Raw genomic sequence first — 16,470 nt, 5'->3', positions numbered from 1 at the left:
GAATGAAATGTCCTAGAGCGTAATAGATGGCAAGTTAAGAAATGGGGACCTTATCCTTGGGGTAATGCGGATCCCCTAATGGGTTCTACTCGGAGCTGTGGTCGTCAGATTTGTGTGTGGTATACATTCAGCTGAGAATTCTGTGGAAGATTAACGTCAGGCAGGAAATACTGCGTAATTTGGAGACTATTTCAGGGAGAATATAAACAGTAAGGTGTTTAACCAGGTCATACAGAATAGGAACAGGGGAGGGGGGACAGATTACAGATACCTTTAGATTATAAAAATGGCAGTTAAGTGATTACTTGACTTTCTGTGGAGCAGAGAGAGGGAGCAACTATAGAGAGGAAACAAAGGATTTGTGGTGACTCCCAGGATCTGTCTGGTTATGGGATAATGATCCTGGGTTTGGACAAGTCACAGGTGAGATGCTCGTGGGGACTGAGGCAAGAGACATATTTGGGAAGGAGACTGAGAATGAACAGCCCAACAGAGATTCATAGTCCAGTAACAGTTGACTTTGCCACTAACCTTGTCATCACCTGTATCAACTGCTTTCCACCTAAAGAGCCATGACCATCTCCTGCCAAAGAAACCCAGTCGACTCTGAACTGATCGGAACCTCACATCCCTTCTCCCAGTCACAGTCTGTTCTCAAAATGGGGCAGACTGATCCCATTAAAATGGAAGCTGAGTCACGTGACTGCTCTACTCTGAATCTTCCATCTCACCAGAGCACAAGCCACAACCTTCATCATACTGTGGTCTGATCGTCATGGCCATTGATTGATTTCTTGTGCTCTCTCTGCTTTTTGTCTTCACCATTCTCCTCCTCAATTGACTCCATTCCAGCCACACTGGCCTCTTTGCCATTCCACCAACATATCAATCACGTTTCTGCCATTGGACAACTGACTTTGCTGTTTTCTTTGATTGGAATTGTTTTCTCCCAGTATCCTTCATAATCTCTTACCACCTCTGCCATCCCTCCAGTGCCATCGTATCTTAAACTGCAATCCCTCCAACATTCCCTACTTTTTCTCCTGCTTTGTTTCCCTTCAGCACTCAAGACCATTTAATAATAGATTTTTTACTTGTATTGTTATTTTATTCTCTATTCTAAGGGCAAAATTCTTGCTTTTCTGTTTACTATTGTATCCAGAGGTTGAGGAACAGACGACAGGTAACATCATTTGATAGATCCTACATCCATAAACGAATGAATGTGTGACACCCGCCCCTCCCACAGTGGCTATGACTGCACAGTGGAATAATAGTGTTAAAAGGCATTTTGAAAAGTATGTGGCCCTCAAGTATTAGTTGCTTCAAACCAGAGAATAAATTTTATTTTTATTTTCCTCCATTTGTCTTAAGAGAGATACCAAATATTTAGTTCTTTTGGTTTTCAAACCCGTTGGTTTTAAGTATTTAGGAATTTCACACATGGTTTGTCAAAACAAATTTTTATTCAAGATAGTTAAGAGAATAAAATAGAATTTTGAGAAAACACAGGGAGTCCTGTAACTACACGGATTCAGATACACCACGGGCGATAACTATCCTGCTCCATCTCATTCCTTCAGTGCACAGACATCTGTTCATAGCAGAGTGGTACTGGTTATAGAACCTGATGACAGGAGTGTGACTAGTCCAATGTCTGCATTTCTGAACAATTAATTTGAATATCATGTATTACCACTTGTTTCTGAAGTATGTTAAACCCATAAAATTTTTTAAAGAAAAACAATGTTTATATCTGAATGTCTGCCAATGGATTGCTAGGCTTATCAAAGTACCAACACATGAAAATATTTACATTATTTTTGATTATTTTAAATAAAATATTACATGTACAAACTGGACACAGCTCCCTCATTAATGTTTATCTGTATTTGAAAATAAGAATTTCTTTCTTACAAAATACCCACTTAAGCAGAGAACATCTACTTTGCAAAGGATTCTTTTTACAAAATTCAGAGGGATTTGAGAAAAATCACTTTTGCCCTCTTAAAAATTCTTTGATTATTCATGTTAATTGAATGCATAAATCTAAAAGTACCAGGCATCATTGAAAAAAGTGAAATATCTTAAAGAATTATGACATGCAATTTTAAAAATTAGTATCATACAAATTGTATCTTACAGAGATGCTAGAAAACCGAAAATGTCCTAAGGAAGAATGTAATCTCTCATGGCAGGCAGATTCATGTGATGGCCATCCTCACGCTTCCAGGCTCATCATTTATTCATCTTGATGGTCTGAAAGCAACAAGTCTCTCTCTTTATGAACAGTAACAATGATGGATCTGTAAATCACAGTGTCTCACACAGTTTTCTACACTTGATATTGGCCAAAAGGCTGGGAAGTGATACCATTTCCTCCAGGAAAATGCTTTGTCTTATCTACAGAACCCTCAACGCAACGTGTAGTGCATCAGGCTCTTAGCTCTCTCCATTGCTCAGTGAGGCAGTTTACAAAGCACTTGTTTGGTGCCTGGATAGCAGCACAGCTGGATGAAAAGAAGACCCTTGTGTGCAGGGATGCAGGAAGCTGACCACACAGTGAGCCAGGATTAAATGGCTGGTTGATCTGTTGCATGTGTGGTCACAGTAATACTTTCCCAACCTCATATACAGTAGGAGCTTTAGAGGGTCAGGGTTTTTTAAAAAATATACTTTATTCAGATTTCCTTAGGTTTTACTAACATGTTCTGTTCTGTGAATTTCATCCTTCTATGTCTTTACCATGTGTCTTTTTTTTTTTTTTTTTTTGACAAGCAGAGTGGACAGTGAGAGAGACAGAGAGAAAGGTCTTCCTTTACCGTTGGTTCACCCTCCAATGGCCGTTGTGGTTAGGGCACTGCGGCCGACGCACCGCGCTGATCCAAAGCCAGGAGTCAGGTGCTTCTCCTGGTCTCCCACACGGGTGCAGGGCCCAAGCACTTGGGCCATCCTCCACTGCACTCCCTGGCCACAGCAGAGAGCTGGCCTGGAAGAGGGGCAACCGGGACAGAATCCGGCACCCCAACTGGGACTAGAACCCGGTGTGCCGGCGTTGCAGGCGGAGGATTAGCCTAGTGAGCCGCAGCACTGGTACCATGTGTCTTTAGGTGCCTCAACTCAGTTTTGTTTTGTTTTTTAAGATGTATGTATTTATTTGAAAGGCAGAGTTAGAAAGGCAGGGGTGGGGGAGGGAGACAGGGAGACGGGGAAAGGGAGAGATCTTCTATCCACTGGTTCACTCCCCAGATGGCCACATGGCTGAAGTTGGGCTAATCTGAAGCCAGGAGCTTCTCCTGGTCTCCCACGCAGGTGCAGGGGCCCAAACACCTGGGCCATCTTCTGCTCTCCCAGGTCATAGCAGAAAGCTACATCAGATGATGTAAGAAAATGTGATCAAATGCCATCAGGTTATACAAGAAGAGTGATCATAGTTATATATATTTAACCTCTGAAGTGTAATGAAATATAGAATCCAGAAAGCCAGTCATTCTTCTTTTTAACAAATATTTATTGAGTTCCTAATACAAAAAAAGCAAAACCAAAAAACCAGGTGAAACCAGAATTACAGGAACTTTATGGAATAGTTTCTTTTTCACTATACCCACTTTGTGCCAAGTCAACACTCTAGCACATTTCCCCTTGCTTTTGCCTAAAACCAATAGAACTATTCCTTTCTTTATCCACTTTCTTTATCCACTGTCTCCAAATTCCTGCCGAAAGAAATCCAAACTCCATCAGAAGCCTCATTGCCTCTCATGGCACAAATCTACTGACTTTGCGAAACTGCATCTAATTACAACAGAGATTTCACAAAAGCAAGAAGCTTTTTAGGTGAAAAGATGTTATATCTGTAAAAAATGATGAAGAGTGGCTTGTCTGTGATAGAAGAGATGAAAAAATCCAATATTTATTGACTATTGAATAGGTACATAGGGCTACCTCTAATACTTTACACAAAGAATCTCATGTAAACATCATGATGACCTATGAAGCACATGCTGATATTGCCATCATTTTATAGCCAAAGAAACTGAATCAGAGAGAGATTAAACTATCTGCTCAAGGTCCTGTGGCGAATCTTTGGTGAAATAAGATTAAAATTCAGGCAGTCTGGTATCTACCATGATACTATTAACAAAAACTCTGCATGGTGCACTAGGTTGGAAAACCATGATACTATTAACAAAAACTTTGCATAGTGCACTAGGTTGGAAAACTGGCTTCAACTGTAACAGAATTGCCAAGGTATGTTGAGAACAAGAAGTCCTCTGTACCACAGTGGTGTAACCCCCGAGAGTGTAATCCTCACACGTGAAGCTTTAAAGCTAGCAACACCCCATGTGAGAGGAATAATGACTATCATATGCCCATGTTATCGGGTTTTATAAGTGTTTTAAACAATTGCAGGCACTGTTCTCAGCCATTATCCATGGTGAGCTCTGCTTGCTAAGGTATTTACACTGATTGTGTGAACAGCATAGCAATAGACCTGCTTCATGAAATTTATTATTAAATATGCAAAATATCTTTTCTTCTTAGCGAAAATAGGCTTAACACAATGCCCATCCAGTCACCTCTCCATATGGCACTAAATAAGACTCTAGAAAAGTACCGTTGAAAGCAAAACAACTTTGCAAATAAAGATAGGCTGCCGATTCTTAACAACTGTACAGTGGCACTTCCCAACATTAGCACTCAATTGACAGCAATTAAAACCTTGGTTATATATCCAAGAGGATTTCTCCCTACAAGCCATCAATTCTAGATGCGTACTTACTCTAGAAATAATGATTTTACATAATATCCAGAGCCAACAATAGTGCCTGATTAGTTCACTGAAAATAGTGCTAAGTGATTTTATATGTTGTATTTAAAGATGAGAGGTAAGAGAAAAAGCTGCCATCATTTTGAGAAGCTAAGTGAACAATCTGATGAAATGTATAGCCTTCAATACCAGTAACCACTGGCATGAGGCCTTCATGCAAATCAATCCATAAGTAGGCCATGGGCCCTGGGAGCTGTGAGAGATGACTTCTGACCTCTCTTATTCAGGGAGAACAATTCTCCAATTCCTGCCATATAAGACTAGCTTCTTGATAGCCTTTCAATAGCAACTCATAAAGTAAAAACTGAACAGAAGTTACATTAAATCCCAATAAAAATAAAGGTTAAAAGTCATAAAATAGAAACAGATGAGATTTTAAACAGAAGATAAAAGGTTAGGGCCAATGAGCTAAAAGGTTACTGTATCTTTTATGAAAAGATAAGAAAGGTTAAGATAAAAGGCTAACACTCATGAGATGGAACATTTAAAATAATCATGTAAATTTAATCAAGGGCCCAGCACAGAAACACTTAAAAATTAAAGCTGGAGACTAAGAAAATAAGAAAAAACCATCTTTTAAAATTAAATGGCATAATGTCCAGAGATTAGACAAAGAGAAACAGTAAAAGAAAAGTCTCTTAGAAGCACATTCAGAGGAAATGGTAGATTTCAGAGGACTTCAGTGTCATTGGACAGCATCCAACAGAGGTGCTGGGGGAGCCAGCAGTACCTGTCCAGCAATACCCAGTGTCTCCCATCTCACCCAGAGTCAGAGAGAATGGAGGTTTCCCCTGCAGGCAAATGCATGCAGCTGAGAATCTTTAGGACCAAACAGCTCCCTTTCAACAGGCCAGAAAAATGTCCCATGTTACCAATGTCCCAAGCCCATCAGCCAGCTTTTCTGGCTTTGGGCCAGCCTGGATCTCAGAATGAGCAGAGTTCATGTCTGAGATCTATATCCTAATGGCTGTATGACTCGGGGTACATTTCTCAACCTCCCTGAGTTCCAGTATCCATGTCATGATTTGTACAATCATGAAAGTACTAATGACATAAACTTTAATACTATCAACTCATCTTTATCTCATTATTTGTACATTTATATTTATTACTTCTAGAGATGGTCTCTGCCAAGCACTAAGCAGTTTCCAGAGTGTCTCAATCCCCATACCCACCTGTGGAGCAATTACTCATTCCAGTGTTGGTATCGGTATCATCATCCAGTGTATCTCCCACCAACAACATTCCTAAGAACCTCAATTTCCAGTCCTCTACTAGGAGAGGGTGGGCAATTGAGAAGAAAACACAAGCTATAGGAGGCAGAGAGGTGGATGTTTGGTGCAACAATTAAGATGCTAGTTGGGAAACCCACTTCTCACATTGGAGTGCCTGGTACCAGTCCCCATTTTGTTTATTGTTCAGCTTTCTGCTAATGCACATTCTGGGAGGCAGTAGGTTATGGCTTAAGTAGTTGGGTCCCTCTGACTCCATGGGAGACTTGGGGTAAGTTCCTGGCTTCTGGACATCTGAGGCTTGAACCAGTAAGCTAGTGCTCTCTTGCTCATGCTCTCATTCTCACTCGCTCCTTGATTAAATAAAGCACATGCAAGTAATTTTCCTAAATTAAATGAGAATTGGCCTTAATAGGCAAGCTTATCTATGTCATTTAAACACAAATTAATGATATTTACATCTCATGTTGCAGACTCTACAACATATGCACATTTTCTGTTCAATGCATTTGATACAGACCACAATGGAGCTGTGAGTTTTGAGGTAAGTACTACCCAACTTTTATAATGTTTAACTTAGGCACTGTTAAGTGATGATATAGGCTGTTCGTGGGAAAATGTGAGTTGGGTGATTTATAAACTTTGAGCAAGGGGATAAAAGCCCAAGAACACTCCCTACTCCTTACTAAACTGCCAAAAAACAAATTACAAGCCATATTTAGTTTGTCTTCCAATACTTTGTATCTGTGCATACAAGGAAAAGCCCTATCCTCAACTGAACGCAAACAATCTCAGGAGTCAAATGTTTGAGCCAACATTTACCGGCGGCTACTTGGGCCTTCCTGTAGTAGGCCTTGGGAACAGGAAGATGATGAAAGTCAAAGCACCTGCTCTGAAAGGCCCAGTAAGGCATTAATATGGAATAGTGCTATTGCCACCAGCCTGACAATTTCACAATGAAATCTCTAATCACAAAGTTGGAGTGGTCTGTGTAGAAAGCATGCAACTTTATTTATGAGATACTGTGTATAAATATTTACCAAAATGAACTAAGCCCTGGATATTCACATAGCATCATATAGTTAGTAACGTCATTCAGGACATTCATATAGTACCCAGCGAGTTACATACTAATATATTTACACCTAAATGTTAGAAGGATAAGCCAAGCAGCTATTCTGATTAGCTGTAAAGACTGGTTCCTTTAATTTTAGAAAAACTATAGGCAGGATGGGTAACTCACCTAGTTACTGTATTCTGAATGTCTCCACATGGTTTCTGAGGAGTGGAATTATCTCTTATTTTACCTTGTAATTCCAGTGTCTCTCTTGAATAATACAATGTGAAAATGATGGCGGGTGTGTATACACACACTTAGACATAAAAGTGCGTGTTGCATGTGTGTGTGTATGGGTATGAGGGAACTGGGAAACACGTTTTTGGGGAGTGAGGAAAGTTGCTACTTGCACAGGAGGAGACAGTTCGTTGCAGGCCATCATAAGGGATAACAAGTCATGGAATGGAGACAGCCTGGAGAGGGTACTCGGAGAGGAAAGGGCTGCAGCAGGATGTCTGCCCAGATTAACCAAGTCTGATGCGCAGGCAGGAGCTGATCAGGAAGCAGTGGGAAGGGAGGCAGAAGAGGAATAGATAACGGAAGCCTGGGCAAGGAGAAAACTTGAGTGAAGCATCTAAAGCATGGAAAGCAAAATTCAAGCATCATGCGGGGCAGAGGGCAAGGAGGCAGAGGAGGGATCCTGACACGTCTCCGCGGACGCCGGGTCCGGGGATGAGGAGGCTGGACTCTCTGGGAGGAGATGAGCACTCCCTGAGGGATTTCCAGCAGCCGCATTAGTGTATCAGAGCTGCAGCTCTTGGAAACATGGAGTGCAATTAGCAGTAATTTATTCCAAGAGTGCAAACGGGAGCCAATGAAACCTCAACTGTGACACAGGCACGGCAGAGGAGGATGGAAGTGGATTCTAAGGATAATAACATGACATCAGTAGCACTACATTTCAGCAAACTCTGTCGTGTTTAGGGGCTGAACAGTTAAATTTGGGTGTGAGAAGCTCTCCGGATACAGGGCTGTGTGGAGTGAGGAAAGTGCAACCTGCAGAGCCGTCATCCAGTGGGGGTGTCGGGGCAGCATTGCCAGACACACAAGGTCCTCTTCACGTACACTGTGTCCTCATGCAAACAGGCGAGGAACCCCAGATGTCATTTGACATAATCAAGAAATAGGAGAATAGAAGCTGACAGTGGCTGAGTAGATGGTAGGGACCAGGACTGTATGTGGCAGCCAAGTCTAGCCTGGAGGTTGAAGCAGCAATGAGTGGGGGGAGAGAAGAGAGCGTGACAGTGTCCTTCCTGGTAACAGTCTCCTGTAACCTTTATTCCACTGATGGCAGCTTAGATCACCCCAGGACAGCATTGCATTAGTGTTTGCTGCACACGATCAAGATGAATTCCAGCACGACCTTAATTTAGCTATAATAAAGAAGGCAAAAGTTTCAGTTCATGTAATAAAGACTTTTACAGCTAATTTGCAGAGGATTAGTAAGGCAAAACCCACTAGTGATTTCATTACTGGAAACTACTAATGTATCAGAAATACACCATCAATTTCCTACAGTACCTTATATCCAATTTTACAAGTAAATTGTCTGATGTTAATAATGTGGGACCATGCAGAACACTGCTCTTTCAGTACTTATGTAAAATACCGGTAATTGTGCTGAATGTTAATTATAATTTGGGAAACAAGTTGTAATGTTTATACATGACGTACATCTTGGTAAAATGCCTTTCCTGCTAAAGGAAAACAAATTACTAAGTTGAATAAAAATCAAATTTGAAAGTAGGCTACTTAAGTTATTTTTCTCAGCTGACTAGCTTCCTGGTAAGTCTCCAGAATACAGAAACAGGGGATGACCATACTCATTTGGAGTAGCAGTTGCATAGCTGGGGGTAAAAGATCATTCTGCTGTACCATACATGGAAATGCGAGTTTGCCACTTAAGTTGCTGAGATCTGAAGGGCAGAATGGATAAGGCAGGAGGGGTTCTGGATTTAGATAATTAATGGTTCTAATCCTTATTTTGCCACTAAGCAGCTCTTAGACCCCAGGTGAATGTTTAAACCCCTGGGGCCTTAAAATGTCAATCACTAAAGCTACTTCCCAGGATAGTGCAATGAAAAGATAATAACAGTAAAACAGGGCTAGGCTACGTTCCTACCACCAAATTTGTGCTCAGTATTTATTAAATATTAATCACAGCAGTTATTATTTGGATTTTTCTAACAAAGCCAATTAATAGACAATGGTAATCTCCTTACACAGTAATCTTGGATCTTCGCATTCAAGCAGACTAGATGACAACTCTATGGGACACTATGTATGTCTGCCTCTAATTATAATAAGCTCTTATTTTGCATCAGTCACTGTCGTAAGTTCTTAAAAATAACATAATGCTTACCCAATTGTGCGGACTCTTGTTAAGCTCTCTTCAAAGGCTTTGTCCTGAGTGAACTATATATACTACTTAAGTCTTCCTAGGTACTGTTATTATCTCCCATTTAGAAAACAAGGGAGGGACTCAAAGGGAAGTTAAACAATCTGCCAGGGTCATAGCTGGAGAGTGGCAGAACCAGGATTCAAACTCAGACAGGCTGGCCCAGACTGTACTTCTTAGCAACTGTGCTACTCTGCCTGTGAGCAATACAGACATCCCAATCCCATATCCCAGAACCCAAACTAAACCAGATGCATTTGTGCATGCCAAGTCCTGCATGCTGTATGCCTGCAATACCGCAGATAATATTATATGTAATACAGAGTATATGCTGTGCTGCCACCAAATGTGTATTATCTGTTAACAACAGTGACACATAGCAGAGACTGCTACTGACCACCAAGGTCTACATGCTCGTCATTCTGACTGCATAGCTAAAATACATTCCCGGTCTCTCCTGCTCTCAGGAGGGACACTCACTGAATTTTAATCAATGGATATGGGTGGAAGTGACATTGTGTCACTCCTTTCTCTTCCCATCAATGGAGCCTGTGCAGTCACAAATTTCAGACCAACTTGGCAGCAACATGAAAGGAACTTATATCCCTGCATGACTGCATGGAAGAGAGCCGCTTCCCTTCTCATATGTCACTGCAAGTCAATCATACATAAGCTTATATTGTGCAATGCCACTAATATTTGGGCTCTTAAATGTCTTCTGCTTAATGTAACAGATAGGAGATAGATGACAGGCGAATAGGCAGATATGTAGATAAATCTAGATTGATAATTGTAAATACTTTCATGTCAGTTCAGTTTAGATTTTAGCACCAAAAGAGTTTGGGCATTAAAATGCACCACCTCTCCTAGTCCCCCTAATGAGTGTTCCTTTTTTAGTTCACAAATTCTTTTTATAAATTATAGAGAAAATGAAGGACTTGTGTTATTAGCTATCCATTAGAGATAAGAAGCCTAAAACAGAGTGGTTAAGTGACTTGTCCAAAGTCATTCAGCTAAGTAAACGGCAGAATAAGGACTGAATCCCATCTCTGCATACATTTCTAAAACTTATGTTCTTGGGGTCGTCATTGTGGCAATGTGGGTTAAGCCACTACTCAGGACATCACCATCTCATACCAATGTGCCAAGTTTGCATTCTTGTTACTCTTAATGTGCCTGGGAGGAAGCAGAGGATGGCCCGAGTACCTTGGTTCCTGCCACTCACGTGAGAGACCTGGATAGATTTCCTGGCTCCTGACTTTGGCCTACCTAGCCCTGGAAGTCGCAGGCACTTTGTGAGTGAAGCAGTGGATGGAAGATCTCCCTCCCTCCCTTCCTCCTCCCCACTCCCCTCCTCTGCCACTCTGCCTTTCAAATAAATAATATTTATAAAGAAAAAACAACAAATAAACATGGTTTTAACTGAGGGTCAGCAAACTTTTCTGTAAAGGGCCCCACAGTAAATATGTTTGGCTTTGTGGGCCATACAGTCTGTAAAACCCACCCAATTCTGCAGTTGTAGCGCAATAGTGACATAGACAATCTCCAAGCAAAGAAGCATGGCTGCGTTGCAGTAGCATTTTATTTTCAAGAACAGGTGGTGGGTCATGTCTGTCCCTTGGAACACAGTTTTCCAATCACATTCTTCACCATCACAATAGACTCCCTTCCATCAAGGGAGAGACTGAGCCACATGTTTGCTAGATATCTAGGATGGCATTCTATGCTTTGATTACTAAGAATTATAACCGATTTTGATAATTCGGTTTGGTAATCTATCCCATCTACAGATATCACTAATTGCTGACATAATTGTAGGCTGCATATTTAACCCTTTCTCTTTTTAATCATTTCAACTGTTAGCATCTTGTTAGCATCATCGACATAATACACACCACTGTGCACTTCCCAAATAGCAAGTTTAACTGGGTTATTGAGTCCGAGTTAAAATACACTTATTCTTTGGAGCAATTCCGGAATAATCCTACCTGAGCACAGGGAACTGAAGACATCAGAGCTATTACCATTCAGAGCTGTAAACACCATTCACTGACAATGCAATTCACACAGAATAAAGTGTACATAGCACTCCGGCTTCTGTGCACTGGGCACATTACAAATCCCAGGAGTAGTGCCTTTGCTAATCACAGTGTTGAGAAAAAAAAAAAATGTTCCTCAAATACCAGTTATGGATATGGCAAACTTCCTTTCTAGGACAAGTCATTTGTCAAAGTAAACATCTATTTTCTTTTGAAATGTCAGACATCAGGAGGAATTATTTAAGTCAATGTTTCTAACAGGTATAGAATTTTTGATGTTATCAGGTTAACCACTGTCTTATCCTTCTTATATTCCTCCAATCTCTCTTTGACTTCATTATCTCTTCTCCCACCCTACTCTCCCTCCTAGTCACAGAAATCTCTGTTTGGCTACCACTCCAAGGAGCTCTGCTCTCATTTGGAAGGAAAGTGAAATGGAGCTTCAGATACCTTTTCATTTCACTCATTGAACATTTATTGGGTGCTGCTATGTTCCGAACATTCTTGACCACAGTGAACAAAAGAAACAATGCACTTGTTATGGAGGGTTTAGGTTTTCATAGTTTCATGAATAATTTTTAAAAATTCCCTTTGTAATTATTTTTTATTTACTTGAAAGACAGAGAGACAGAAAGAAACCTTCCGTCCAGTTGGTCACTCCGAAATGCCCACAACCAGGAGCCCTGAACTCAATATGGGTCTCTCATGTAGTCAACCATCACCTGCTGCCTTCCAGCACATACATTAGCAGGAAGCTGACACTGAAAGCAGAGTCAGGACTCAAACCCAGACATTCTGCTATTGGATACAGGCCTCCCAAGTAGGGTGTCTTATTCACTGTACCAAAAGCCTACCCTGGATGACTAATTTCTTTTTTTTTTCTTTTTTTCTTTCTTTTTTTTTGGAATAATTTGTTTATTAGCCCAAAAAAAGTCAGAAACATAGGACTAACTTATTGTCAAACAATGTTACATCTTTTTTTAAGCTCATGTAATTGACATAATTTCTTTTTTTATTATTTATTTTATTTAATAAATGTGAATTTACAAAGTGCAACTTTTGTATTGTTGTGGCTCACCCCCCCCAACCTCCCTCCCTCCCGCGGCCCTCCTCTCTCCTACTCCCTCTCCCATCCCGCCCTTCATCGAGTTTCATTTTCAATTACCTTCATATACAGAAGATCAACTTAGTATAAACTAAGCAAGGATTTCAACAGGCTGCACTCACACAACCGCACAAGGTATAGGGGATTGTTCGACTAGTAGTGTTGTTTTTAAGTTTCATAGTAGAACACATTAAGGACAGAGATCCTACGTGGGGAGCCTGTACCCAGTGACTCCCATTGTTGATTTAACAATTGGCACTCTTATTTACGACACCCCTGATGGCTAATTTCTAAAACTCCAGTTGCTCTTCCATAAGGGCTCTTAACCTGGGCCACCCCCCAGTATTTATCATGATGCCAAGGATGAGCTGGGGTGCACCTGCTCTGGCTGCTTGTTGCCTGTCACTCTGGCCCACCCTTTCCTATAAACTCGCCTATATATAGCTAGCTCCTGTGCCACAACTGCTCTTGTTGAACATGCGCTGTGGTCCCTACGGGAAAGGCCTTTGAAACCCCTGTAGCACAGGTGCTACTGTTTACTGAAACTCGAGGAAACAGCTTATTATAGGACACTCTAGAGAAATTCAGGCAATATCTATCTGCTGTGTGAGAAGGTTAGTTCCTTTTTTTTAAGCTCACATTTTAAACAGCCTTTGAATTTTAAACCAGTTTTACTTCTACAGAAAAACTGCACAGAGTCCTGCTATACCTTATGGTATTTCCCGTTTGAGTATGGTACATTTGTTGAAAATAATGAACTAATGAACACATTAATTAAAGCCCACAATGTATGCAGATTGCCTTAGTTTTTACTGAAGGTCCTCCTTCTGACCAGGCTCTATCTGAGATCCTATCCACGTGGCAGTGGTACTAATGTCTCTTCACTCAGTTTCTCAAACTTCCCTGTTTCCAGTGGCCTTGATAGCTGTGAAAAGTATTAAGTATTTTCTGCAAGGTTCCCCAGCTGGGAAGTGTCTCATACTTTTCTGGTGCTTAGACTGAGGTACTGTGTTGGGGGAGGAAGACCACAGAGGTACTGTGCCATTTTTTATCACATAATATCAAGAATACGGACAATCAAAAGGATTTATAATGCAGTGATGACCTAGGAAGGAGAGTGGGGTGGGAGAAGAGAGAATGAGAAGTCAGAGAGATTGGAGGAATATAAGAAGGACAAAAGAGTGATTAATCTGATAACATCAAAATACTTGTATGGACTCATGGATATTTATACTTTAAAGCATAAACCAGTATGACCTTATTTATTTGACTGCTGAAATTCTTTTAAGTTTTGTTCATTTGGAGTTCAGCTGGTGTTTGTGCCCCTTCAGTACAGTGCCATTGAGGCTGCTTTTAAGATTAAAAACATGGATCTACCGAGTTTAGAAAAGTGCCTGGCACACAAAAAATGTCCAATTAACATTAGTGATTAATGTTAGTGATCCCAGTTAACATATGTTCAAGTTCAGAGAATTAAAATCTGTCTCACCCACCCAATGTTCTTGAATATGTAGCTGTTGAGATTCTCCTTTAACTGCTCTTACCTCCTTGTAGCTTTCATATCCACACATATATTCACATGACTTTTCTCTCTTTGAAAGTTAAAGGACATTTTCTGATTTGTTTATTAAATGTCATTTTATGGCAAAAATTATGAAATCCTGGCACCTCCAAATATTCTATAATGTCACTCATAAATTGTTATCATGTAACCCAGTTATGTACTACAGAGTCAGAAAAAGATGTATAGCCTATTTTGTATCAGACTGTTCTGTAGAACCACAGCCTATCACTCCAGTCCTGGTTCAAATGAGAGCCTGGGGACTGTCATTGTGGTGCAGCAGGTTAAGGCGCTGATTAAGACACCAGCGTATTAGAGTCCAATTCATAGCTTCTCTGATTCATATTAAAGAGCCTGGGAAAGCACAGGCAGAAGATGGCCCAGGACGGAGTTCCAGGCTCCTGATTTTGGCCTGGACCAGCTGGCTATTATAGCCATTCGGGGAGTGAGCCAGGTAAACCAGTGTATGGAAAACCGACTGGCCGACCAACCGACTTACCTATCCATCCATCTCTATCTCTTTCTTCCCTCCTCCCTTACTTCCCACCACCACTACCTCTGCCCATCAAATAAGTAAATAAATCTTTTTAAAAAGTGAGAGCCTGGGCTTTGAGTCCGATGTCCGGGTTCAATTTCCAGCTCTGCTGCTCATTTGCTGGGTGCCTTGGCTCAGTCACCTATTTTCTGAGCCTCCTTCTATACCATCAAGACAACAAAAAATCCCCTGTGGTATGTGAGGCTGATGTGAAATGTGTTAAGGCATGAGCACTGCCTAATACAAGGTACACAGTTACAAATCTAGGAACATTGGATGGGGGAGAGATTTTGGTTTTCAGAAACTGACCAGATGTCAACCAGGATCCCTAAACAAATGTAGTAACCACTACTATTGGATTTTAGTGTTCCCAGGCCCTGTACCCCAGTAATTCCACTTTTTTCCAACGAAGTCCGTCAAAATGACAGGAAAAGGTTTACCACAGCATCATTTATAATAAAAGAAAATTTAAATTTACAAATCTAAAAATGGAAGTAGTGGGTAAATTGTCATTCATCCATATAACCAAGCAATATTGCAAATTTCAGACTGCAACCATTAGTAGGTGGTGAAATTAGAGATTAATGACCAGAATATGTAAAATAAATAACCGAAGAGAAATGGTTTTATCAGAGTAATAATAATTAGTGTGTATGTTTCTATGTATGAATGTGTGTGTACCAGGCTGCCACTTAAACTGTAATGCTTGTGGTTTCTGGTTCAAAATTTTCAAAAGTCATTGTGATCATGTTATTAGCTTAAACTATATGAAATTACTACTTTGGCTTTCCTAAATATCAGAAATTTCATATGGTTCAACTGAACATGTATTTAGATGTAGCAATGGATTTTCAGTGATATGGAAAAGTGCATATAACCTTAAACATACAGTATAATAGATAATTACATGTATTTTTGTATGTGATCTATATAATTTATGTTCATATGCACTATAGTCATATATCATGAAAAACAATAGGGATATCAGATGTGCACAGGTATTAGGATTACATATAATTACAATCTTTTCCAGGGACATTTCCTACATTTTTTACCAAGTTCCAAGATTATGAACAAAAGTATATTTATTAAATATCTTTTGGTTAAGAAATAATGAATTTTTTTTGACAGAGTGGACAGTGAGAGAGACAGAGAGAAAGGTCTTCCTTTTGCCGTTGGTTCACCCTCCAATGGCCGCCGAGGCCAGCGCGCTGCAGCCGGCGCACTGCGCAGATGCGATGGCAGGAGCCAGGTACTTATCCTGGTCTCCCATGTGGGTGCAGGGCCCAAGGACTTGGGCCATCCTCCACTGCACTCCCTGGCCACAGCAGAGAGCTGGCCTGGAAGAGGGGCAACCGGGACAGAATCCGGTGCCCCACCCGGGACTAGAACCCAGTGTGCAGGTGCTGCAAGGCAGAGGATTAGCCTAGTGAGCCATGGCGCCGACACAAATAATGAATTTTTAATGGTCACCAGTGAGATTAAACCAGAGTGCCATTCTAATTTAATGTTGCCAAAATCACCCTCCTAGATACTAACTACCCAGACAGTAATGTATTAATTTAGGTATCTCTCTTTCATGATAGTTAGATCTTGGAAAATATATTATTTTTCAGACATTTTAATATCTTTTATCAGTTCCAATCAGATATAAA

At 40.6% G+C, this 16,470-nt stretch overlaps 1 protein-coding gene and 1 long non-coding RNA gene across 8 annotated transcripts in view; one reads left to right on the top strand and one right to left on the bottom strand.

The window, feature by feature from the left end:
* The window catches only part of KCNIP4 (potassium voltage-gated channel interacting protein 4), a 1,213,489-nt gene that overhangs the window by 1,189,200 nt on the left and 7,819 nt on the right, over nucleotides 1-16,470 (top strand). For all 7 annotated transcript variants that reach the window (XM_051842102.2, XM_051842088.2, XM_070068103.1 and 4 more), the window contains one exon: nucleotides 6,534-6,604. In XM_051842102.2, the coding sequence (XP_051698062.1) occupies nucleotides 6,534-6,604 (71 nt within the window). The remainder of the gene's footprint in view (nucleotides 1-6,533; nucleotides 6,605-16,470) is intronic.
* LOC127490069 (uncharacterized) lies at nucleotides 8,428-12,612 on the bottom strand. The gene is made up of 2 exons (XR_007917945.2): nucleotides 12,065-12,612; nucleotides 8,428-8,550 (listed from the first exon to the last, which is right to left on the bottom strand). It is a non-coding gene; the product is annotated as an uncharacterized lncRNA (long non-coding RNA).

Source organism: Oryctolagus cuniculus, chromosome 2 (assembly GCF_964237555.1).
Source record: "Oryctolagus cuniculus chromosome 2, mOryCun1.1, whole genome shotgun sequence".
In the NCBI taxonomy this organism is placed as follows: domain Eukaryota; kingdom Metazoa; phylum Chordata; class Mammalia; order Lagomorpha; family Leporidae; genus Oryctolagus; species Oryctolagus cuniculus.
Note: the sequence above shows the minus strand (reverse complement) of the source record. Positions and strands in the feature narration are given on the sequence as shown.